The sequence below is a fragment of the Ictidomys tridecemlineatus genome, chromosome 4 (genome assembly GCF_052094955.1).
Source record: "Ictidomys tridecemlineatus isolate mIctTri1 chromosome 4, mIctTri1.hap1, whole genome shotgun sequence".
Classification (NCBI taxonomy): domain Eukaryota; kingdom Metazoa; phylum Chordata; class Mammalia; order Rodentia; family Sciuridae; genus Ictidomys; species Ictidomys tridecemlineatus.
In genome coordinates this window covers 97,567,274-97,593,905 of record NC_135480.1, presented here as the reverse complement: position 1 = coordinate 97,593,905, position 26,632 = coordinate 97,567,274, and the positions used below count along the sequence as shown (strand labels likewise).

The window sequence follows — 26,632 nt, the reverse complement described above, 5'->3', positions numbered from 1 at the left end:
GAAGGAGAGTCTCCTTGAATGAATGAGTGAAAGACAGTCTCCTTAGTACACTATACCAAGTTCCAGTGATATTAATATATTTAACACTATTTCTTTACTGAAAAAAAATATTAGACAAGTATGTTATTGAGTGGGTATGGGCCTTGTAAATGTGCTGTAAAACTGTCACATAAATAAGGCTGAATGTGTGTAACAGAGCTTTCTCTTCCCTGATACCCAGGCAGAAATTTCAGTTCTCAGCCCTCCCCACCCAAGGCAGAAAAGACAAAGCACTTAAAAAAAAAAAAAGACACTTTGAGCCAGAGACAACTGAATTAACTTTATTCTCTTCTAACTGCAGATTCAAGGTATACAACTGAACATTGCTATTTTTCTTATGAGACTTATAAATAAAAATACAAAAAATGTTCACTACAAAAAAATCTACTGTTAGTAGGATGTAAAAAATATTCTCTTTGCTATAGAAGGCACAAACTTCACTTAGTGACACATGGAGAGAGAAAAAAACCTGCAGCAGTAAATTCATATTTTTTCTTTTTTTTTCTTTTTTTTTTTTCTTTTAAATCTTGTCAGAAACACTGAAATTACAAAGAAACGCATCAATCTACACGAAACAAGGCAGATGCGGAAAGCTGCAACCAGGACAACTCCGAGTGAACTGCTTCAGAGAACAGGAAGAACTGCAAGCAGGACTTGGGGGAGCGAGAGGAAGGGACGGGAGAGGAAGTGACCAGGACAGGGGACCCGAGGGAGGAGGGCAAGGGAAGGACTAGAGGGCAAGTGTGGGGGAGAGGGGGGCACAGGGGGAGGAGGAGAGGGATTGAGAGATTGATTTGTACAAAAAAGTAACCAGTAAAGTTGAAGAAACATAATTGGGCGACCTCCTAAAATTAGGCTAAGAGGAGGTGCTGAGGTAGACATTAACTAGAACATTGATGAATCAGAAACACTATTCTGTAATACAGAGCAATCGGACTGGCACTTGTGCTGTCACGACAGAAGACAAGCCACAGAACAAACAAAACAAAACAAACATAATACCAAACCGAAAGGCTTAGTTTGCTTGGTCCAGCAGGGCCGCAGGGCCCTCAGTGCTATAACTTACATACATATATATATATTTATCTTTATATATATGGGGCGGATGTCATGGTGCACCACCACGGCTTCTTAACCTTACGAGGATCATGCATAACACTATGTGAACAAATACTATGATACACACTGGGAGGCTTGGGACCCTGTCTGCAAAGTGGGCCACCGAGGAACAGGGGAGGCTGCTGCTGCTGCTGGCTACCAGGCCTGCGGGCCTACCCTCTTCTTTCTCCCCACTCTTTTCCCTGACCCAACCTCCCTGCTTTGTCCTGCGCCTCTCTCTTGGCCACCTCTGCCTTTTTCCTCTACTCATCTGGCCCACTGCCACAGAGTTAGCCCCACTGTTTGTCCTCCCACTGAAATGTCCAGGTAAGTGCCGCCATTCCAGCTAAGCCAGCAGAAGCTCCAGGAAGGAAGAGACAAGATGGTGGGATGATGCAAGATGACAATAAAATAGGCCTAGGGAAAAATGAACCAACAGAGTCTCATCTCTTTCTGCTTTTCTGTCTCACGTCGGGTGCCCCCACTTTTCACCCTAGTTTGGCTTGCCAGGGAAGTGGTCATGTGCCCACATCCCCCCTCCCCTCACAAAGAGTCCAAAGGCTGTCCCTGTTCACTCCCCTCCAAGAAGGTGCCAATGGCCTCTCCTCCCATAGCAGGTGTACCCATAGCACCCAGAAAGTACCACACACTTGTGAAAAATTGCAGCAGTTTTTTTTTCCTTATTCTTTTTCTTTTTTTTTTTCTTCTTCTTCTTCTTTTTTTTTTTTTCTTTTCAGCACGGAAAAACTGTTCAGGCACAAAGATTAAACAAGCCCATGTTGCATCCCTGGATTGTACGGAATCACCAGGTCCCCCAGCCTCCTGGGGGTCCCCCTGCGCCCCAGATCTGCCTGCGTCATATCCGTGCCTCCTCCAAAGCAACCCAAAGCAGCAATGATAGTTACTATTTTATATCTCTCTTGCTATATATATCTCTCTCTATATATAAATTTGTCTATCCTATATACACATAGGATTTTAATGCTTTGAATGAACAAAGGAGTGAATAGGGAAGGAGCACATGAGTGCGGGGTCATGTCACACACTTGTAGGAGTTGGGTGGGGAAAGGGCCCATTAACCAACTTGGACTGTTCAGGTGGGGGTGGTTCGTGGTGCTGGATAAGGCAGTATCAAGTCTGGATTCTGCAGGACTCAGCCAAGGGCAGTGGTAGCCAGACAGCAGAGAGGAGAGGAGAGGGAACACCCCGCCCTAAGTTTACCTGGAAGGGAGCAGCCTCCATCCTTCTTGTCTCCCCCACTCCTGCGCTTGCTCCAGATGTCCAGATGAAGTGAAAGCCTCCCCACTGCCTCCTCCTCCCCTGCCCAGTGGCTATAGGCCTGGCCAAGAAGGCCTTAGCAACCCTAGAGCTATTTAGTCTCCAAGTGGGAAACTGGAGAAGAGGCGCGTGGGACTCCATGGGGGTGCCTGGGACTGTGTGGGGAGCTCACAGCTAGTACAGAGGTGTCCCTTCCTGCTCTCTCAGGATCTGCAGAGCCCCAGGGATGAGTGGGGCAGGCAGGTGCTGAGTCTGGACCATCCAATGCTGCAACAACCGATTAGGACAACCTCCCGTGGTTTAACACACAGCCGCACACAGCACACTCCTGCAAGCACACACACACACACAGAGTATCTCGCTGTTGGTGGTGGTGGTGAATATTTTTTGTCTTTTTTTTTTTTTTTTTTGTCCTATTCACATTACAAAAGGAAAGGGCAAGGTCCTGTAGAACTGACGAAGGAACTAACAAATATTACAAAAATATTACAATTTGCAAAGGTTAGCTCAGCCCTCTCCGCTCTTATGAATGGGGGGACCAGGCTGAGTGGGAAGGGCGAGGGAGTGAGGGGCCGGCTAGTTCTATGGAATAGTTTGATTATTTTTTTCCCCTTCCCCTCCAAAGTTGAATGACATCTTGCTGTTAAAAAATACTGTTTTCTGGGATTTCAGATCCCCTGAGGGTCAGTGAGTCCCCCTTCTTCCCAGACTGGGAGACAAGCCATAGTGCATAACCGTTTCTAACCCCCCCAAAGATTTCGCTCTTTTCACATTATAAACATGACGATTGCTCTAGTCACCTATTTCAAGTTTAACTTTTTTTTTCTTTTCCAAAGCACTGTTATTATTATAGTTTTAAAACAGCATCCTCCCTATCTTACCATCCCTAAGCCACAGTCTAGTGACACAGTACCCCTGACCCACGTCCCCCCCAATACACAATTTTTAAGGCCTTCAGATTTGGTGGACAAGATTGAAGGGGAGAGCAGGAGGGATGGGGCCGAGGGACAGGAGGGTGGTCACAGCAGCACCCATCCCTCCGACTTCCCGATATTCCTCACAACCTTTCTCCCCAAATTCACTTCCCTAAACCAATTTTTTTTTTTTGCAAACCTAAGATCAAAACGCAGCCACAACTTTCTCCAAGAGAGAAAGGAAAGAAAACAAAAACAAACAAACAAAAAAAAACTCATCACATAAAGCATGAGATGAAACGGATGGCCCGTCCCAAAGCAAACACGAATATTGCAAATGTGCTTTCCAAAATTCAGGGTGGGGAGGCTGGGGCAAGAGGGGAGGCAGAGCAGCAGAAGGGAGGCATGAGAGAAACAGAAGAACGGCTGGACGAACACAAGAGGTAGCTTTTAGAAAACAACACCCCACCCCAACGCAACAAAACCAAGGCTGGGTCACCCCGACCAGCCACAAAAATATACCAATTTTGGCAATGATAATGCACACAGAGGTGGGACCACACAGTTGTAAGGATCTGAAGAAGACAGGCCTTGGAGCCTGAATGACCCAGCAAATTGTAAGAATGGTGGGACTTTTCTCCACAGTGTTTCAGGCTAAGCAATGCTGGGCGCAGATGATGTAAGCTGTGGGCAGAGCTGACGGTGACTCCCGGGTGCCCCGTGGAGACAGTGAGACACCACTGCCTCTCCTCCACCCACCTGTCTTCCTTGCTCTCCTCCTGCCCTCCTACTCAGATCCTGAGTGTTCAACTCTTCTGTCTGGCTCCTTTGGGCTGGGAGGCTGGTCCCCAAGGGTGTGGGGAGGGCCTTGGCCAGCGGAAGTCTAAAGCCAACTATCACTTTACACAAGAAACAGAACAGAACATCCTCCCAACCCCCAACCAAAAAAAAAGAGATATAGGGGTTAAAAAAGCTCATGAGGTCACAAAAAACTGAGGTAATTCAAGTACAATGTGCTAACAGGGGACACAGAAAAGAAGCAAAACATAACACAAGGCCAAAGCGCTTTCAGCTCCTCCTCCTCCCTGTGGACTGAGGGGCTCACGAGCCAGGAATTCCATGCCACTCTCTGGACCCAGGTTTTACCACTGGGCTCACTGGGTCTGGGGTCCCCAGGCCCTGTGCTTAATGGGTCCCCAGTATGACAGCAATTTCCTCCCCTGGCCAGCTCCCCCACCCTGGGCAGGGGGTCTGTTCCCTCCTCCAGGTGCGGAGTCCATCTGGAGAAGAACATCCACTGCTTCCCTTGGACAATGAGCTCTTTCGTGGATCCCATCCCCTGGGGACTAAAATAGGGTTGTGGGGATGTGTGTGTGTTTGGTGGGAGGGATGTAACATATTTAGTTTTTTTTTTTTTTTTTTCATTTTGGAAGCAAAAGCAGCTCGGTAGGAATCGTGCTCATGGCTGGGTTTGGCCTGGGTAGGGTGTTGGGTTTATTCTGTATTCTTAGAAAGCTACCAGGAGGAAGGGGCTCTGGAGTCTGACACAGCTTCTCCATGAGGATCTAGAGGAAGAGGGAAATGCCACCCAGCTACATGAGGGGCCTGGGATCCAAAGGACAGCAGTCGAGGGGAGGCTGGGAGCAAGGAGCTCAGGGAGGGGAAGAGCCAGGGCAAAGGAAAGCAATGGATGAACTGAGTGAGTGCTAGGAAGAGAAAGAGCCCTTCCTCTTAACAAACTGCCCCCAGCAAACCAGAGCTGCCATTTTGAGCATCTACCAGGAACCTCCACCATCTGGAGCCCCCTCTCTGCTCCCCTCCCTCCGTCTTTTGAGGAGGCAGTGGTGGGCGAAGGGCAGGCAGAGACTGTGGCTCTCTCGCTTTCCTAATCTGCCTTTCTGGACACAGGAGGAGGGTCTGGGAGAGGGAGGAGAAAAATATGCCACCATGTGAGTGAGCAAAACCGCTCCCACCCCCCCACCTCACCCCCAAATCAGGCAAACCTCCAGCTTCCAAGGAGGGCAAGAGGCCTCCAGGGAAGGGACAGTGGCTTGGCATCCTGGTCACCTGGAGCCCCAGAGAGAATCCAAGGTCAAATAGCTATCAGATTTCCTTTTCCTTTTCTCTCTTTCTCTTTTTTCTTTTCTTTTTTTCTCTTATTCTTTCTTTTTTTTTTCTTTTTCTCTTTGCACAGTCCTTCCTCGATTTCATCTCACTCTAACTTGTCTTTCCTGTCCCACTCCTGTTCCACCATGGGGGCCTCCCTTCACACGTAGCACAGGTAGAGGTAAGTCTTCTCTATCCTCCAGTCGGGTGGGATCTCCTCGGGCTTATGGCCCTTCATGTGCTTCTGCATGGAGGAGAGGCTGGGGCAGTACTCCGTGCAGATGGTGCACTGGTAGGGTGAGGCGCCATTGTGTGTTCGCAGGTGCTTAATCATGGCCGAGTAGTCCCGGGAGCGCTGGTGGCAAAGCTTGCATTCAAAGGGCTTCTCACCTGTGGAGGAGGTAAAACCAGGCAGAAGAGAGTGAGGACAGAGGAAGAAGATGACAAGGCCTTATGCCACCCTTGGGCTTGTGGGAGAATCTCAGAACCTTTAGCCCAGCGCTGTCCAACAGAACTTTCTGAAATGATGGATGCACCGCCCAATATGGTAGCTACTAGTCACATAGGACTTCTGATGTGACTGGGGAACTTTATTTTTTGCTTTATTTCATTGTAACTAATGTAAACAGCCACATATAACTAGCCACTATAGGATCAGGGAGCACAGCTTTGGCCCTTTGCCTTTATTGTTCTTAACTCTCCCCAAAGGCCGGACTCTTCCCTTCTAATTAAGGAAATGCATGCCTTGAAAGGGGGCAGGTAAGGCCCTGGAAGTCAGATGGTTCTTCATAACAGTTCATCCAGGGGGAGCAGAGGAATGGATGGCATCCTTTCAGGGCCATTGATGGTGGGGAGTGAAGGTCGGGGAGATCAAGGAACCCAGAGCTCTTCCAACACACCACCCTGAGGATATCTTGCCAGTTAAAGTTTAAGAAGCTTCCTGGACCCCTGCCTTCCCCACTATAGGTTGAATGTGGGGGACAGGGAACCTCCGAGTGCGTAGCCACACCCTAGCCTGCTACCCCACTGGAGTCCCCTGGAGCTGAGCAGAGGATGTAAGGGAACCTTGTTTCAATACAGTAATTAACTGGCCAGCCATCTCACCATCAATACTCCTCCGTGCAGAGGCCCCGGCAAATAATGAAGTAATGAACAGCCAAAGTGATCTAACTATCGACCAGCTATTTACAATAGTCACTGCCGATGCATTTAATGATCCGCCCGCCAGGTCACATCCCCAACCAGGGGCTAAGGAAACCCCAGGGCTCTGGGAAATCCTCCGGGTCACTGGAATCTTCAGCAATGAGCACCCCATCCTCTCCTTAGGATCCCAAGACAAGTAAACGGCTCTGACTACACACAGTTCTGCCGCCTGCTCCCTCCATCACCCCTGCCCTCCCATGGCAAGGCACTCTCCCCGAAGCCAGCAGAATCTGGCTGAGGTAAGTCATCCCCACATCCTCAGGACAGGATGCCTGTGCTCCCTGACCAGAGAAGGCACCTACTCTTCCAGGTTCCACAACTTCTCATCCTTAGAGGAAGTTCTTCTGAATATCTGCCTTCCCTGTGGCTGGCCGTGTGCTGGTGGAGAGTGTTTCACAACTGGCCCTTTTAAAAGCCCTGATGGGGGGCTGAGTTTGTGGCTCAGTGGTAGAGCGCTCACCTTGCACTTGCCAGAACCTGGGTTCGATCCTCAGCACCACATTAAAATAAATAAGTGAAATAAAGGTATTGTGTCCAAATACAATTAAAAAATAACTATTTAAAAAGAAAAAAAAAGCCCTGATGGGTAGTATTTGCCTATGACTGTATTCCCGCCATAGGCCAATTTTAAGGAACCAAAATGATGTCACTAAAATTGAAAATGGGGAGAAATAGGCTTTCACAGGCCAACTCTAGGACTCTACTGGCCACCAACTTGGAAATTTCTGGAAGTCTAGACCACTTCCACTTGCCTGTCCTCAAACCCCAGGGAAAGCAGTTGCTCATCACTTCCTTTAAGTATAAAAGGAATGTGAAGGCACTTTGAAATGGTAAAATGTTATACGCACAGAAGGGTTATTAAATCCATCTGCTCCTCTCATGTCAGAACTGAACTTGATCTAGCTTCCCAATTTCCCGGCCCTCATCATAACCTAATTCAATGCATTCTAATTCTTATTCCAACCCTCGAGCAACATGAAACCACCCTAGCCTTTGCTTTCAACTAAATCTGGTCAATTGAACCCTAATTCTGGACTCATGAATAGCCATCGTCTTGCACATCATCCTTCAACTACTGGTATGGCTGTCCCCAGGGCTGAGCTTCCTAGCTCCTGGAAAAATGCGCTGCAATTGATTAGCAATATCTGCCTTAGCCTTGAGAGGGGGACAGTGGCATTCAGCCTTCCATGGTTAGCCCTCCATAGAACCTGTCTTCTCTGGTTCAGCCTTGGTTCATCCTCACTTGGGCTTCTCTCTTCCCCAGTCCCACCCAGGCCCCAGAGCCCGTGCAGGTCCCATCCCTGTGGTACCTGTGTGCACCCTGTAGTGCGTCTCCAGCTGGTGCTTGAGGCTGAACTTCTTGCCACAGCCATTGCACTCGTAGGGCTTCTCCCCCGTGTGAATGCGCTTGTGGCTCTTGAGTGTGCTCTCATCCCGGAAGCAGCTGCCACAGAACTCACACTCATATGGGTGGTCACCTGGGGGCACAGGGGTGTGATCAGGCCCTTGCTTCTCCCTGACCCCTCTTCAGGGAAGAGCAGGGCACATTTAGACCACCAGGAGAATGGGACTGCCTGTATTCACACCTCTTAGATGACTTAAGGATCCACAGCCTCTGCTGGTCCCCATAACGTGAATGTTGGTCATGGGTTTACACATCCTTCTGCCCAGTGCACGTCCACAGGGCAAGGGCCCATCCCAGGAAGAGTTCATTTGATTCAGCAATGAACAGCAGGCCCCAGCCCCCTTGAGGACAGAATAGAGCTGGGGGTTTCAAGACCTTGTAGCCAAGCTTATTCTTTGAGTGTGTTGTGTTATGGGGGGTACTGGGAATTGAACCCCTGATCTATACAGGCAGTCCTTTTTATTTTATTTTGAGATAGCATTTTTCTAAGTTGCCCACGTTGGCCTTGAACTTACAATCCTCCTGCTTCAGCCTCCTGAATAGCTGGGATTACAGGCATGCATCACTGTGCCCAGCTACCCTCCTACTTCTTACATTATTTCTTCTTCCTTTCTTTCATTCCAGATTGATTCCCCAACCCTCAAAAAAAAAAAAAACCCTTCAAATTAGGGAACCTCTCCTTGTTCCCACTGTTTGTCCTTTCCTTCCTCTACTGTTTAACATAGCTGTTGCCTCTGCTTGATTTCCTCCTCTCTCCCTGGTGAACTTCTTATCATCCTTCAAAGTCCAGCTCATACGTCATACTTGTTTGGAAGTTTCCCTTTAGTCCCCAGACAAGATAAGTCAACAAATTCTTCTCTGTTCCCCAAAATAAAAAAATATATATATCTTGCGATTTGTTATTTTCTTGCATTTTCTTGATTTTTATGGCACTTTCCCATTAAAATGGGCCACATTTGTTAATGCTGAGGACCTCATACGGATCATATCATGTGATCATAGCAACAAAAGAGATACTATTCTCACTTTACAGAAAAAAAGTGAATCCTTAGAGGTGCTTAAACATCATCTCTAAAGTCACATATTAAGTTGCTAAGTTAGGATTTAGGTTCTGGTCTGATTCCAGAGTCTGTACATGGTAATGTCTCAGATTGCTAACTGACATGGTATGGACCAGCATGGTTTCCTTGCCTCTAGAGTGGAAGCACCTCGAGGGTAAGAAGTGAGCCTTACCCACTCTTACAGCCCCAGTGCATAGCCCAGGTACGACCCAGGACAGACTTGGAAATGTTGGGTGTACTAAGCTTGGGGAGAAATGCCTTTCCTCAGTCTGTAATGTAAGCCATCAGCCTCCTTTTGGGGGATTGTACTCTTAAATCTCTAGAGGGTGAGAGGATGGGGTGTGGGGACCCTGCATTCTGCACTTAGAGTAGGGACCTGGGGGCTGAAAGGTGAGGACTTCAGCTACTTATTTATTACAGGAGTGAAGGCACAGACAATAAAGATAGATTGATCACCCCAGACTTTGTTCATGAATATTTAAATATCGCTGATTCGTCTTGTCACTGTAATTACAATTTCTCTGGGCTGCATCTCCAACCACCACAGTTTATGGTAAAGAATGGCCCACTGTATTTCACTTGTCCCTCTGCAGATGTGCGGGGCTGCCAACCGTGTAATGTCCTCTGCATTTCATACATTTTCTTCAGCTGCTGAAGGTTTAAGTCATCCACAATGACCTACGTTTTTTCATTATCCCCATGTCAAACTGCGCTCGTGCCTGGGCATAAATTGTCCTTCTCCTTATAGACTCGCATGCCTGTGCCTTCACTTCCTCTTTAAAATGATATTTTACTCTCTCCTCTCTCTCCCCTCCGCAGGCCACTAACCAAACCTCCCCCTCCCAAACGCAGACCCCTGTCCCCACATAAATTCTCATCTCTTCTGATGACTCTGAAGGGTTTTTAAGCTCCATGGGGAGTGAATGCTGGGTCTGTTCACTGGCTGACTCTCTCCTGGGTGGAAGATTTGCAAGAAGCATTGAGAGCATAAGGCGTGGGCCATGGGGTAGCTTCCTCTGAGGAACCTCCAAGAGCAGAGCCATCTCTGGATCCAGTTCACTGCCCTGCCTCAGAGGCGTGGCCTGAGAGTCCCTCACATGCAGATCTGGGGACAAACTGAGTCCTAGAGTTCTTGCCTGGGAAAACCAGTACCTACTTGTCCTCTTGCTGCCAGAGCTGAAGGGACTGCCTGTTTCCCAGCCCCCAGCCCCATGGGGAGTGAAGGCCCATGCAGACCCTAGTACTAATTAGCTGTATGTCTAATGGAGTGAGGGTCAGTCTGTGCGTGTGCCCACATGCCACTCTGTGTGTCTGCACACGTGGCCCCGTCTGGTCTGACATCCAACTCCCCCCCTCCTTACTGAATCAGCAACGATTACGACTTTAATCAAAGATTCAGTATCCTCATTAAGATATAAATAAATAAATAAAGCAAGGGCCATGTGAGACTTCAGCCGGAGCCGGTAATTAAAACGTAGGGGAGGATGCCTGGGGGAGGCATTGAGGGGGGATGGCTGCTTGTGTGTGCCTTTCACCTCCAGAGGGGGCCCCTAAAAGTTTAAAAACCAACAGAGAGGTTTGTCTGATCAGATTTTTTTTTACGAATTTAATTATGAAGTGGAGATCATATTAAATGACTTTAAGTAGGAAGTCCCTGGGGTCTACCCACGGAAAGGAATAAAAAGAACTCAGAAGGAAAAACATACGGGTTAGCAAGACACACACCCCTTCCCAGACTGTGCAGCATAGCAAGCCCCTGCCTGCAACCCTCACCCTAAGAGTGAACCCTGCCAGTGTGGCTACAGTGTACACAAAACTGGTGGCAGAACTCAAAATCCAATTTGTGGCATGTTGATTAACTCGGTAGACTCGTTAATGAGCTTGACATTAAGTGCAGGACAAACGAGACTAATTAGAGCCCCTCTGGCCTGCCCAGTGCACCTGTGACCCCATTCCTTCCCTGGTTTGTCATTACCTGGTGTTTCCCTGGCTCTGGCCAAGCCCAGTGTCATCCTACCCACCTGGCCCATCCCCTGGGTGCCTTAGGCCCCTCCCCCAATCCCTCCCTTAAGCACAGCTGTGAGTTTATTATATGATGAGCCATGTGAATCAGGGATCCATCAATGCCAAGAGCACGGCTGGACTAACCTACCAAACACAGCTGCCGATGCTGAACACCCGGCCCCAGCAGCAAATGGGCCAAGAACAACGGAATATTAATGAGGCATTGTGTGGGGGGTGCAGAGCCAGCATGTGGCTGGTGTGAAAATCAATGGGTGTTTAAATGCGTGTGTGTGTGCACACATGTTCTGTGTTTCCTAGAATAAGCTAGAGCTTTTCACGCATTCTGTTCCTCCCTACAGATCTGCACCATAATTGACAAAGGGCAAAGCAGGGTTGACATTTGGATGTCTGAGCGCTTAGCAGGTGGTATGGGCAAAGCAGGTGTATCCTGGGTGAACTTAGTAGGGCTAGAATCATCCAAGACATGTGAAGCCAAGGGACTAAACTCAGTCACATGATCTCAGTTGCCTAACTGGCCATCTTTCAGAAGGAGTAACATGGTGACCCTTTGGGGAGGCTCTGGTGGCAAGGTGCACATATACAGTCCTCATGGAGAAAGCCCTTGTCCACATCCCTTCCTCCTTGGCCCTTCTTACTGGACCCTAACCCTAGGGACCTCCCTCAGCCTATCCCAGCAATCCTAAGTAATTCTAAGCAAATCTGGTCATGCTAAGGGAACAGGCTCTTCTGAATAGGATGGAATTGGGAAGTGAGAGTCCTGTAGGCTCCTTAGTGAGGATGTCTACGGCTGGCAGCACAGGCCAGTTCAGTCCACAATATCAAAGGCCTTTCCTTCATCAGCAGAATCTGTCACCCGTGTAAAGCCTGACCTCATCCTCAATACCTGAGCTGTGACAAGATTCTCAAGAATGAGAAGAGAGAGGGTCCTACCAGCCCCCTGAGGTACACAGAGGTTTTATACCCTTTCCAACAGGCATCATTATGCACTCTCCACCCAGAGAGACCTGGCCCTAGCCCTCTCCTCAAACCAAGGCAGAAAACACAGGCAGAGACACATGCAGATTCAGAAATGGGCATTCTTTTACCCAGGTACAGTCAGCAAAGACTTCAATTTGTCTTAGGGAAGAGAAGGAATTTATCATTTATTCCCCGGCTAGAGTAAGACCAAGGCTGCTGCAAGGAAGAAAATGATCCTGGACCCTTGGTCACCAAGTGGTCCATCACTAAAACCTAGAGGGTAGCAGCAGCAATTGGCTAGTCCCTGGCACCCCATCTAGCCTCCTTGACTTAAGCCTCTCCCTCTCCCCATCATATGGAGCTGGTTGAGCAGGGATATTTCATGGCTCATTGTTTAAATACCCTCATTGTCTTCTCTAAATAACATTCAGGCCACACTAGAGGCCTTCTTTATTATGGAGGAAGCAAGATCATTTCTTTAAGATGCCTTCAATACCAAAGTTGATTTTGCAAGTATGTGCAAGGGGAGGGGGCAGCAAGACTACGGAGGACATAGCAGAGAGATTTAGAGACCCAGCAGGTCAGCTTTTCTCATAAAAGTCCACCTGCATCAGAATGCCTTGGGAATATTTCATTAATGATGCAGAGTTGGGGAACCCACCCTGGAGCTGCTGAATCAAAGGTTATGAATGTGGACTCAGGAAGTTGCATTTTGAATGAACATCTTCTGTGTTGAGCATGGAAAGACCAATGGTCCAAGGTATGGGATGGGGAAATCTGTCAACATGTACTACATGAAACCCCCACGTGCCCATCCCTTGGGCAGAGAAAGGCTGGAGGTGACTCAGCCTGGAACCTCTACTTTAGTTCTGAGGAAGGAAATCAAGAGGTGCACTCCCAGAGACCTCATCTACCCAACCATCTGGAGTGGCCTACCTGTGTGTGAGCGCAGATGGCGTTTGAGGGCGGTGTGGCTGGGGAAGGTGCGGTTGCACTCACTGCAGATGTAGCTGCGCACACCTGCGTGGACCTCCATGTGCTGCTGGAGCGCACTCTGCGCCTGGAATCGTTTCCCACACAGCAGACAGAAGACGGCCATGTCCGTGCCTGCAGGAGACAGCAGAGGGGAGAGCCTCAGGAAGCTGGAAACACGAGGCCAGTTCTTCACCCATCCAGGCTACAGCAGGAGCCAGCTACAGGGCCAGCTCCCAACCCCCCAGGCTCAAAGTCAAGTCCAGGTGCAGCCCAGGCCATGCAATGTCGACAGAGCACCCCAGGTATGATCCAGTGGACAAAATCAACAGGTGTCCTTCCCTGACGGCACCTAAAGACTAGTTGGAGAAAGAGCCATTAGTCACATACATGGCAACAGCGAGTATAAATCTCCAAGTGTGTCTAGCACTATGTAGAAGGAGGCAGACTACTAAGGACATGTGTCAGAGGACCTTGTAGGATCTGGGGCAGCAGTAGGGAGTGAGGGTGGGCTCTGTGAGGACCAATAACATTGAAGTTCACACAGGCCAGCCATTGTTCCAATGTAAATAATTCACAACCGCAACTCCAGAAGGCCGTCTCTACTATCCTCAGCTTCAACTGAGGAAACTGAGGCACAGAGAGAATGAATTCCTTGAAAAACTTGCCCATAGAGCTCATAAGCCACAGTACCTCTGGGATGTATACCCAGAAGCCTGGATCTGAATCCTTTCCTGAGACTAGCTACAAACCCAGTCCTTGTAACCACTCCTCCATTCACTAGAGCGCACATCTTGAGAATCCATTCCTTCAACAAATATTATTGTGATACTTTCCACGAGTAGTCCTCTCTTTGTGGCACTAGTGGAAGTGCATACAAAGCCCCTGCTCCAATCACTTGGCCACCCAGCCCACTGAGTGAAGGGGAGGACATTCCTCAGGGATGGAATAGTCTCTATGAATACTCAGGGTTGGAAAGAATCCCAGCAAGTTAGAGGATCAGAGGATCAGACAGAAGTGCAGGCAATGTCAGAAGGAGGCTAAAGAAAAAGGCAGGGTCATGAGGACTCCTGCACACCATGTCAAGAGCTTTAGGTTTACTGTCAAAGGATTTTAAGCTAATGGGTGACATAAGATCTTCATCAGTTCTGTTCTGTCTTTCTCTATGCTGATCCAGCAGCACAGGGACCCCAGGCTACCCCAGAGACAGGCCGCCATTTTCTGTTATCCACTCCTTCCTGATGCTGCTCTGGAGCCATGGCCTTTCTGGCTACAGGACCACATGAAGAAGTGTTGGACCATGTGTCTGAGTCCCACCTGGCAGCTCACTGCCCACCATTTTGGATTCCATTTCCCCAAGTGTGTCAGTCCCCTGCAAGCCCACCTGCTCATTCCTCTCTGCTGGTATCTAAGGGACATCACCTATGCCCAGAGCCACAACACCATCCCCTGTATGGGGGACACAAGCAGGAGAGGCCATTGGGACTGGTGCCTGTCAACCCAGTCTCAAGTGCAGGGAAGTCCAGAGCTTTAGCTGCTGAAGTTGTGGAGTCACAGAGCTTCTAGAGGCAAGGAAGGGTGAAAAGAACAGGTGGCACGAAGAACCTTGCTGCCTTCCCAGCCTAGCAATGGAGACAGAAAGTGGGAGGTCTGGTTATTGCATCCCAGGCCCATTCTTGGCTGGGTTGGGGGTGGGCTGGGGGAAGGCAGGGCCCAGGCCCGGTTCTCACACCCTCCACTCCTCTCCCCCTTGCCCTCCTGCTGGGCCCTTCCCTCTGCAGACAGTGAAGTCTGGGCACTGCAGCCCTGCTCCATCCTTCCAGTGGTCAGGAAAGCCCACCAGGAAGGCCTAATCAAGTGAGCACTTGATTTTGCTACTGGTTCCTGAAAAATAGAAGGGAAGGGGAACTAATATAGGCATTGTGCCAGGTGTGTAGTCATCTCATTTAAAATTTGCATCTCTACAAGGCAGGTACTCTTATCCCCATTTTTATAAATGGGAAAACTGAGGGATTAAGTAACTTTCCTAAGGTCACAGAGAGAGAAAGAAGTACAGCTGAGATCTAGGGACACCTTGGTCTGTTTGATTTTAGAAACCATGGGCCTGGACCAATTTTACCTCTGGGATGGTCACCTGCCTGTGTGGTCCTCCCCTGGAGAGGCACGGTAATGACAATAGCACCAACACATCCAGGGGCACTCCAGCCATGGCTGGAGAAACCAGGCCAAAAAGAGTGGACAGGAAGCTGGTCACAGGCACAGCTCTCCAAAGCCTTCTGACCCTAAAGGGCCCAGGAGCCAGCAAGATCCCCCAGAGGTATGGATTGGGGTGCTCAGCTGCACTTGATGGAGGGGGACATTTGGGAGAAAGTGATTTGCTAGGACAGCCGCAGTGCCAAGACCCGACAGTGAGACCCTGAGTGTCCCATCCAGACCGGTCAGTATGCACAGGGTTGGAGTCCACTTGCAGCATGTTCTGTGACACAGCATCTTCTGCTGCTCCAACCTGAGGGCTCTCAGCTCCAGCACCCTCTCCTCCCCTGACCTTCACCACACAGAAAGCCCTGATTAAGCCAGGTTCTCAAACAGCTGCCTTAAACCAGCAAGGGGAATCAGGCTTCCTGAGCAAGCCATACCCTTTAAGGAGCCGAGGCCCCTCTGTAGGCCTCCTCTGTGGTCCCCAGCATGAAGTCAGAGGGAGCATGAATGTCACCACCAGCAGGACTACCTGAGTCTATAAAGACAGAGATAGAAGGCTGGGACCACCCAGAAGGACAGTCTGAGAATCCTGTGTACTCTGCCCTTGCTCTCCTCAAAGCCCCTTGAAGCTGCCCCTCTCTGTAGTCCTTAGCTCTCATGATGGCCTGAAAACATTTCACTTCCATTTAGCTTCTTCACTGACCCATGGCCAAGTGTAGGCACCATACTAGGTACCCAGGGCAAGGATGACATGGAGCAGAGAAATAGGGCCCAGACCGGGGGAGATGGGGGACACTGGTGGTTCAACAGCCATCCAGACAGAAATAGGACCGGTGACTCCAAGGGAGCTTCAAAGAAGATTTTGAGTCAAGCTTAGAGAATGGAGAGAACCGAGAAGCCAAGGACTAGGCAGTGGGGACACCCGTACCATGAGCAAATTTTAGAGTAGGTCTCATAGAGGACAGGTCAGAGATGGAGACAAGCCAGGAGAAACTGGAAGTTAGATCCCAGAGGACCACAGATATCAAGTGGAACAGTCTAGATGTCATTCCACAGACGATGCTCAGCCATGGAAGGACTGGGGGTTGCTACCATCTGCATGTTTGTGTCCCCCAATGCCTATGTTAAAATCCTAACCCTCGTGGTGATGTAATTAGGTGGTGGGGCCTTCGGGAGATGTTAGATCATGTTAGATCATCCTTGTGAATGGGATGAATGCCTTTTTAAAAAGAACCTCTGAAAGTCAGCTAGCCTCTTCCACCTCATGAGGTCACAGTGAGAAGTCAGCAGTCTGCAACCTGGAAGACAATCCTCACCTGAACCTGGCCATCTGGCATCCTGATCTGACTGCCCATACCCTCTTAGGACTCTGAGAAATTAATTTCTGTTTTTATTCTTCATCCAGTCGTTAGCAATTTGTTACAGCAGCTGAAAATGACTACGGGACACCAGCACGCCACAGCTTATAACACAGGGTAGTGCTTCTGCGAGCATCCCAGGGACAAACCGCAGTGGCAAGTGGCTGGAAGCAGGGAGAGAGCTGGTGGCTCGTGTGCTACTGCTGGAGGAGGGTGGGGCCCAGACGAGGACAGGGGCTTTGAGGGCAGGAAGGGCCTGGAGAAATGAAATCCCAGGAAGGTGACACAACAGGACCTGGCCCTGGGCTTGTGTCAGGAAGGCGCAGGTAGCCTGCTCTGCACCTGTCAACAGGTTTAAAGTTAAGTGATCACCTTCTAGAAAGGAAATGCTTCGCTGTCCCTCCAATTGTCTCTCTGCCATGCCTGGGACATCCTGCAGGGCACAAGGGCTCTCCTTGGACATGTATCCCCCAGCCTAGGCTCACAGGGGAAGAAAGGGGGCTCTGAGGCCTATATTCACTTTCCCTATTCTTCTGCTTGGAGCCCAGCAGTCATGCTGATGGAGAAGTATTTTTTTAAAAAAAGAAAAAAAGAAAAGCAGAAAAGGCGGGCGGGGGAAGAAGTGGATGAGACACAAGAGAAGCTTGTGGTGCATGAAAGTTAAAAATCTAGCGACTAGATTTGAGTTATTAAACAATTTGCTGTCGTTTCTGCCTAGCTGACTGTTCGCATGTATGATGAGTCAGGGCAGATTCTATTACACTGAGAGATTAAGCAAATAAATGCTAGCTTTTGGAAACACATTAAAATGTGGGGCTATGGAAATAAAATTATCTAGAAAATTGTATTAGCAATTCATTAGCTGCCGCGAGATGTGCAGCGGGGCAAGGGGCCGGCAGCGTTAGAACACTCTGCTGCCTTCACCACCCGAGTTCCGCCCTCCGCTGCACAGAGACATCACTGCTGGTCCTGCTGGGGAGGGAACAGCCCTCACTGGAGGAGACGGCCCTCTGAAATCCTAGGTTAGCAAGACACAGGGAGGAAAATGAAACCGAGGTGCTGGCTCTGCCACTTTACCTGCTTTATGACCCTGAGCAAGTCTCTCGATTTCCCTAAATCTGGGTGTGCCCATCATTTGCCATATTGCTTGTGGCTGCTAAGAATATCAAATGAGATACTCATGTGAAAAAGCTTTATAACTATAAAGTGGTTGCGGAGCTAAAGCCAGTCCAAATGATGATTTTGTCTGAATTAGAAAATCATGTCTCTTCCTCTGGGCAGATGTACAGCCTTATTTTGTGCCTTTGATGAGAGAGCTGGATTTCAGTCTCTATTTTCCCCCCATCGGTCAGGCACCCTTGTACAGTGAACAATCTGGATCACAAATCATGGCAGCCCTGAACAATACACAAGCCTAAGGCGTTTTGTGGACTGTAGGTTGCTTCTTTCGGGAAGCTGACCCTAGCAAGGCATCTGGGATGTGTTATACCACTTATAACTCAATGCCAAGGACATCATCATCTTCTCAGTTCTCACTGTTACAACACATAAAAACGATTGCATTTGTTTTTGACATTCAGCTCTGCCTACGAGATTTTAAGCCTCCAAAGTATGAACTGTTCTGTTCTAGTCATCTTGATATGCCTCAATGTGCAGCACAGGGCCTGATGCAGAGCAGGCCCTCAATAACTGCACACTGCACTGAAGAACAGAAAAGGGGTTGTGGGCCAACTGCAAAGGATGGAGGAGAACATGGGAGAGTCATGGTACAAAAACAGACAGTTTGGGCTGGGGAGACCTCAGACCAAGCCCACAAAGAAGGCCACTACTGAGAGCTTCCAACAAGACTCTCCTTAGAAATTAGTAACACCAAGTGACACACAAGCCGCTGATCTCACTGGGGTCTCTCACGTCTGTCTGGTAACCCAGTCAGAACCTACACTGTGTCTGAACTCTGTTGTTCACAAGCCAAGAATAGACCATAGACCAGCCTCACCACATCAGACAATGAAACAGTCCAAGACCCAACTTCTGGCCCAGAGGTGCAGCTGTCCTCGGCTTTGTGATCCTAGGATGGGTAGCTATTGTCCTTGCAGGAGTTTGGGTCTGGACTGTCCTCTGAACCAAAAGCCCATGTGTCTCAGGCTTGGTCCACACCTTGGCACTATTGGGAGATGATGGAAAACTTTAAGAGGTGAGGCCTTGTGGGAGAAGTTAGGTCACTGGGAGTGTGCCCTTGAAAGGGATAGTGGAACCCCTCCTCCTCTTCTTTCACTTCCCATCCATGAGGTGAGCAGCTTTGCTCCACCACATGCTCCCCACCATGATGGGCTGCCTTGCCACAGGCCCCAAACAACAGATTGATCACGGATCAATGGATCATGGACTGGAACCTCCAAAACTGAGGACCTTAAAAATAAACCTGAGCTCTCCACAAGTTGATTATCTTAGGTGTTTGTTACAGCAACAGAAGCTGAGTAATAAGTCCTTGACCTCAGTTTCTTTATGAGGGCGGAGAATCCATAGTGCACTTGTGGTTGCCAACACTCATAGGGCTGCTATGAGACAACTGATAAATGTTGTTGAGCACAAAATTCCTACAAATATATTGTCTTCTACCAATCTGTAAATCTGAATGTAAATCAAATACAAAAGATCAGTCTTTTTCCCAAGGAATCGATTTATCAGGTCAAGGAATCAGCACATTTCCTTTACTCTTCTGGAGAATGAATGGGGTTCAGTCCTAGCTGCACTCCTGGGTTACTTGCCCAAAGGGAACCAGAACTAGGAAGAGAAAAATGGGCGTGGCAAGGGCAAAGTTGGAAATGTGGTTCTAGGTAATGTGGGCAGGGTCTATGCAAATTTCTGGGATCCATTTCCATCAATTCTATCCTAGAAAGGGACCCATAATTGACCTCCCAGGGCAGCACAGCCAGTGTGGGGTGCAGGGCATGTACGACTCACCAACTCACAATTTAAAGCAAGTTTAATTTTAGCAAAAAAAAAAAAAAAAAAAGGGAGAAAGTCAGGCCAGGTTGGAACAGGAGGCAGGAGTGTGTGACACAGATCTAATGTATTTATTTCACCCAGGTGATGACAGGGTCTGAAATCATGAGACACAAAACCCCTTGTGTTTACACCTGTGCCTTTTCCATACCAATTATCTCTTTAATAGAAAGGAAGGAACGGGATCAGAGGGGCACACAGCTGGAGAAGATGCTCAGGTGCTACACCTTCTTGGAACAAGGCTCTTATTATCTCCCACTATAACAGTTTCTTAATCAAAGGAGCAGAGGGATCTAAATATACACCAGCTTTTTTGGGCAAGCAGGCTGGGGGTTGCTATGTGTACATGTGTCAGGGTGTGTGCATGCCTGTGTGTGTGCATGCCCATGAGCTACAGATGGGCTTCTCAGTCCACTCAACAAGGAAGAGCTGTCTCTGCTGTCACCCTGAGCAGCTGCTTCTCCCATAGAAGAAAATATCGAATTTGGGGGCTGTGAAAACCTTGATTTAAGCAGGAAACATTTCCCACTTCCCAGTCCTTCAGACATGCCTTTCTGCTCCTTCTGACCCCCTAGAGTTACTCTTTCCTAAGATACCATCTCCAGCCATGGAGCCATGGAGCCATGGACAGTCCTCATGAGCACACACCAAAGCATCACTTCAATGGCCAACTTTCCCCTTCCTCCCCCATCTCTTTCATCCCTTTGCCTCCAGGTTGCTGTTGAAGAAGGTGGCAGAGCTGCAAGAGAGACAGAGGCAGGCAGCAAAGGCTGACTCACACCAAAGGCAGGGAGGCTCTGTCTGCATCTTAAGAGGATGGAGAAGGCTGAGGGGGAGCAGAGGGAAGGGAAACAAAAGCACAGCCCATGACATCTGCAGTGGCTCCTCCCTTTTGACTTTCCCTGTGTCACCATTTAGGGTTTGACTCCTTTTCAAGAGATCTCCTGGAGAAAGGGCCAAGAGCCCCCTCTTTAGTTCCCTTTGGTTTTCCTTTGGGCATAAGTGGCTGGATCATGCGGGATAAGCTCCTGAACTCCCTGCCCTCCTAGATGGGCTACAAGTACCCAGGATGCCCAACTGAAGGATATGACAGCTGCTGGCCAGTGGGAGCTAAGTCCCTCCATTCCTGGTACTGCCTATGTCAGCTCTCCCAGTAGAGGCGGAACAGCCTGAGAAAATGACATTGAAGGCTTACCTCAAACTAAATCAGCTTCAAGCATATGCTTGGTTGTTTGTCGCCTACAGTCACCTATGCTGGGGCATTTAGTCAGAGATCTTCCCGAACCAAGCCAGGAGCCAAAACTTCAGCATTTAGCCTTCTCATCAAGCTCAGTTGTATCTATCTTCAGTCCTCCTGTCCAGTCCTCCCTTCTTTTTCCTTTCTTTTTTAGACCCTTGGAAGGCATCTGCACATCTCTATAACCTTCCATTTCCACAAGGGAAAAGGGGAACGTTATAGATTTAGCTCATCAGGCAAGGGAGCAGAAGAATCCCCAATGGATAACAAAAAAGGGGAGGAGTCTGAGCAGCTGATTCAAATTTGTTTTAAAACTAAGCAATGGATGGGTGAATGACTGCATTTTCAACACACACACACACACACACACACACACATACACACTCTTTTAGTCTCTTGGGGAATGTGGCTGCCTCCTCAGGCGGCAGCAGCTAGCAGAGTCGGCTCCGGAAACCGTGTATTTGTTTAGCAGTGAGCCCAGACACAAGCGCATTTCATTACTCTGCACCTCCAGCTACAGTAAACAAATTTGTCAGCTCACTAGCTCATTAAGGTGCGCCCCGGACACGCGGGATTTATTGAGACCTGCACAATAAAAGTAACATGAATGGATTTACTAATTTTGTCAATCACTCCAACAAACGAGCCGAAGAGGGGATGGAATTGGGGAGGGGGGGAGGTAAAGAAGAGGGGTCTCGGGAAAAAAAGAAAAGGAGGTAAAGATAAAAAAGAAGGAGGGAAGTTTAGTTTTCAAGAGAGCGCATAAAGGGGTTACAATGGGATAAGATCTGCACTTTGCTGTTGGGCTAAACAACCATGTTCACCTTCAGTCTACCTCAAAGACCATCTTTTTAGGATGCAGGGACCCCTAGCAGAGAAGCTGCTAAGAAAAAACTAAATCAAGCCCTGGTTCCTTGGTAGTGCCAAACTGGTAGGTACAGACCCCTCCATTCCTCCCCACTTTGCAATGGACACTGAACTAATGAACTTGAGGATTAAGATCCACATTCATGGAGGCAGCAGTACCCACAGCATCCACTGCCTCTCCTGGTACCGCCCACCTGCTCCAGCAGCCCAGTCCTCTCCACATCCCAGTCCAGTTGCAGGACTCTTCCAGACATTCCAGAGTGAACTAGGACTTCTACCATAAGAGCAAGGGGAGGAAGAAGGTGTGTGTGTGTGTGTGTGTGTGTGTGTGTGTGTGTGTGTAGTGGGGGGGTTAGGGTGGAAAGTAAATCCGGAGAGGTATGCAGCCCTCTGGTCTGTAACTTTCAAAATGACAGCAGGACTAGGGCAGAGGTCAGGGGGTCCAAGGCCTTAAGCACCTCGGCCAGCTGTGGCAGTGAAGCCTGGAGCCCGCGGGACGCCTGCCATATAAATCAGTGGTAAGCAGCACCCGCTGGGGGCGAAGACAATGGGCTCACACGGGGGTGGGAGGCAGGACAATGGGGCCTGGCCAGTGTGCAGGCCCGGAACAAATGTGCCCTGGCACCACGGGGGCCCCCATTTGTGAAACTAATTGGCCCACGATTGAAAAATTGGACCAACTTCAACAACTCTGAGAGGAGAAGGGCAGGCTACCGGAGCCTAACCTAGCCTGGTTTTGCACAGCCAGTCGGCCAGGCCCAGCCCTGGGGGATCTTAGGCGAAAGTTTCACAGGGACTGCCTGTTCTGGCAGAGAGGTGCCTTGGAGATGGGACCAGTCCGGGAGAATGATGGATCCTGGCATGGGTCACATGGGCGGTGTACCGACTTCTTCCCCCGAGACTCAAAAGAGCCATCTTACTTAGTTTCTCTGCACTACCCTCATCTGGGTGGGTTGCATGTAAACCCAAAGCAGGGTCTGCTCCTTCCTAAGCCAGTCCTCCCTGGCTGAGCTTCAGTCCTGGCCCCTCTGCCTGTGGCTGTGGAGGTTAGTGGGTGGCCTGTTACCATCTTCAAGGCTGGGTGAAGACTGTAAGCAACTAGGGTCTTTCAGTTTCCAATTCATCTGGTCTTGGGGGCTCCTGGGAAAAGAAGTGCTGGAAGCATGATGGGAAGTCAGGATGGTGTGGGAAAGGACAGGCCAGGAGGTTCAGCCCTTTCACAGCAGACTCCTGGCTACATGCTGGAGGGGAAGAACGGGACCCACTGGAGTGGTTAACTGCAGGGCCTGTCCTCAGCTCCTGGCTCAGGCACTAGCTCAATGTGCACTCTTGGCTAAGTTACTAGACCCCTCATGGCCTCAGTTTCTTCACTGGAAAAATGAAAAGGGAAGTGGAAGGTCTTTGAAGGGCTTCCCTGACTCTAGTATCCAAAGGTTCTAGGCCTATTGAAGAAGGTACTGGCACTCTGAACGGTCCTTTCTCCCACAGAGATGCATTTTAGTGTTTTCTCCTTCCAAACCTGACATGACAGCCTTCTGTTAGTTAAAGAGCATCCTTAGGCTTCAATGACCACCGCTGTCTCAGGTTGACAGAGGAACAGCCACAACCAGGCAGAAAGGATCTGATACTGACTGAGCACCTGCTAAGTGCCAATCCAGGCCTAACATTTCCCGAGTCACCCTGTGAGACCCACGTTCCTAGGAAGACGGAGGAGCCAGACTGAGAGGAATGTCAGGTCTGCTCTTTTAGGGGCCACCAGCTAACCACGTTGAACCTCCCAGGATTGGCCTCACACGTGCAGGGCATCTCTCTGAAGGGCTAGGCCCGAGAATTACTGGGGCCTTTCTGGGCTGGTCTGATGGGGTAAGGATGAGGGGCAGAAACTTTCTCTCCCATGCCCCAGCACTAGCATGACAGCAAAGACCAGCACGCAACCCCACAGAGAGGGTGGATCAGAGAATCCTACACTCTGAATCTGGGTCTCATTTCCTTGGCCAGTGTCCATACACAGTGGGCACTTAGGTTCTCCGCAGGGTGCCCAGAGCTTAGTGGAGGACAAAGAGATCCCACCTCAAGATGAGACCAGCTTCTTGTGCAACAGAGGTCTCTGTCCTCTCTTATGTTCTTCAAGCATGTAAGACATTTTCTATAGAGTCAATCTCTCCAGCATTTCCAGAGCCCCAGAGCCACCTGAGAATTCTGGGGAAGAACTGAGACCCAGAAGTGGGGTCTTTTGAGGACAAAAAAAAAAAATCTTTGTTCTGGCTCTTATTTAAAATTTCCAGAAACCCCAATGTATTTTAGAGATAGTGAGGTAGAGGCAGAAGGCCCAGGTAGAAGAGAAGGGACAGAGGAGAAGCGAGAGAGACAAAGACCAGAGGGACAGGATCGAATGGGGAGGGGAGCAGGGGTTGGGGGGAGATAGAAATTCAAAATAAATGGAATACTCATTGTTTCAGAGCCACTTAAATATCTGACAAGCATTGGGCAAAGAAAAGAAAAACCACTGCATGTAAATAAACAAAACAAAAAAAGAGGCGATGTATTCATTTTACTGACATTTTAATGGTTCTCCCCCCACCGAAGATGATTACAAATTAAGCATCATTTAAATGCTTTTTACTGTCAACAATTAAATGGAGGTCTCTGGGCCTGAGAGTGTGGTGGCCATTCATTCCCACGGTAACCAGGCTATCAAGACGCTACGGGGCCTTCCCGCACTGTACCGCACACAATGGCCGAAAAGGGAAAAGTGTATACCGTTAATTTTGCTGGATATTCAGAAGCAAATTAAAACGTAAAAAGCTCCAGGCACAAAGATAGATACCAAGAGTGAGGGCAGGAAGGGTCAAGCTCACAGAGTTAAAGTCTCAGTAGAGGCAGAGTTGAAGCGCTGTCTGATTACACCTCATTGGGGTGCCTTGCGATTGTTTCATGGATTTTGTGCATGGGGTGTATGTGTGTGTGTGTGTGTGTGTGTGTGTGTGTGTGTGTGTGTGCCCATGCACGCACACAGATGTACATATGCTGAAAAAACAGGGGAAGACATTGCTTTGCTTTCCTAGGGACAGAGGAAGAAACAACTAAGTGAGCCCAAGAGCTCTCAGCCAGGCAGTAGGAGAGGACCCACCAGCTGCCCCAGCCTGGCCTTCAGCTGGGAGGGTGGGGCCAATGTTCCCCCTTCATGAGGGCCCTCAAGGCTGTGCTGTTTGCAGGTAGACACTAGGTGATCCAAATTGCACTTTGTTCAGAGAAAAGGATTTCATTTCAGAGTGTACCAAAAGGACACATTTATTTTTTCAGAGATTAACTCCCCCCCCCTCTCTTTTTGCTGTCTACACTATCCTTACCAATGCATGCCCTGACCCTACCTGCCCCAGCCCCAGGCCACAAATATTCACGTCTCTCCCAAATGCTAAAACCCAGTTCACGTTGGGTCCCTGTAAACCCTGTTGCTAGGACTCTCTTTTAGCTAACTCAATATAGTTTCCAAGAATCCATGTCATCCCAGGTACATTTTAAAATTATGGAAGAATGAAAACTCAAGCCCAGCATAAAGGGGAAGAAAAGAATGCAGGAGGACCAGGGGAGGGGATGGGGGGGGGGGCAAGGCCTGCAGCTACCAGTTCTTCAGAGAGGAAGAAGGGTAGTATAGGAGAGAGAGGGCAACCAGGTGGAGGCCAAGAGGCTGCCTCTAGAAGCTGCTGGGTCCATTTCTGTGCCGTAAAGTTTAATATGCAGGAGGGACGACAGAGAAATAAAAGAGACACGTCCCCTTTAAAAGGAAATATAATTTACAGTGTGCAGCCAGGCGGCCCATAGTTTCAATCTCGTTTACTATAGAGAAAACTCTGCTAGCTGTTCTCTATCCCACAAATCCGATTTAATCAGACAAGCCAGCCAGCGTGGCTTGGAGTAAAAACGGATAATTAGTAAACAGAGAGCTACTCCAGTGCTTCATTGGCATTCGAGTTGGGCTACTGTGTCGCATTTAAAATGCAGTCTGATGAAGTTTACAAAATCAAACCATTTGTTACTCCTATTGAAGAGGCTTCAGGCCACTTGCAATTAAATTGGAATTAGTGCTCAGAATGAGACACAGCAAATTCATACTAAAAAGGGATCTGACTTTGAGACATTTGACTTCACTTCAACAGTTTTCTGTGTGAGTGTGTGTGGGTGGGTGGGGAGTAGTTTCTGAAAGACTCCTCTCTCACCCCGACCCCAAAGGGCTCCCCAACTCCACGAGCTTGCCCCCCACAACCTGCTCACTCCTTGCTCTGACTGCGGGGGATGGGGCAGCAGGGGAGGGGAGGGACAGCTGACATGGGCGCCAGGCCCCACATTCACACCAGGAAGATACTGTACTAGGGAAAATGTGTCCACAAAGGACCATATGGCTCCCTTCTGCATGGAGCCTTTGGACAAGGGGGTGGGAGGGGCGGGGGAAGCTGCCAGAAGGCACACTTCTAGAGGGCACTGGCCCCGCCCTCCTCAGACAGCAGGCTGGCGGCTAGAGAATGGGGCACCTTTTCCTGTTGGCTGAGCTCCTGGGATGCCCTGCACAAGGAAGCTTTCCCTCCCATGGCTACTCACCAGCAAGCTCCTACTCTATGCACTGCACCCCTGCCCGACCCAGGGGTGGGGCAAAAATGGTGCAGCAGATTTTTGTCTCTGCAACCCTAGCACCCCCCAGGCTGGCCAGGGATGGAATTCAGGACATGGGTGAACTTGGAGGATGAAACTGTGACATCTTGATTTTCACCAACCTCCAACTGAAATTCAGCAGTTTCTTCATTTGGGAATGTAAGCAATAAGCCAGTTGCAGTATTGCCTTGGTTACTGACAGATATCACAGACGTTTTCATACCACATTGGAAATGTTGCGGTTATCTTAAAGTATCATT

At 49.1% G+C, this 26,632-nt stretch overlaps 1 protein-coding gene across 3 annotated transcripts in view; it reads right to left on the bottom strand.

Annotated features, from left to right (window-relative positions):
- Positions 1-299: 299 nt before the first annotated feature.
- Positions 300-26,632, bottom strand: part of Zbtb16 (zinc finger and BTB domain containing 16) — a 180,504-nt gene continuing 154,171 nt past the window's right edge. For all 3 annotated transcript variants that reach the window (XM_005334202.4, XM_013362359.4, XM_040285243.2), the window contains exons 5-7: positions 13,023-13,193; positions 7,949-8,116; positions 300-5,825 (exon numbers count right to left, since the gene is read on the bottom strand). In XM_005334202.4, coding sequence (XP_005334259.1) covers positions 5,596-5,825; positions 7,949-8,116; positions 13,023-13,193 — 569 coding nt within the window. In that variant the 3' untranslated portion in view covers positions 300-5,595. The remainder of the gene's footprint in view (positions 5,826-7,948; positions 8,117-13,022; positions 13,194-26,632) is intronic.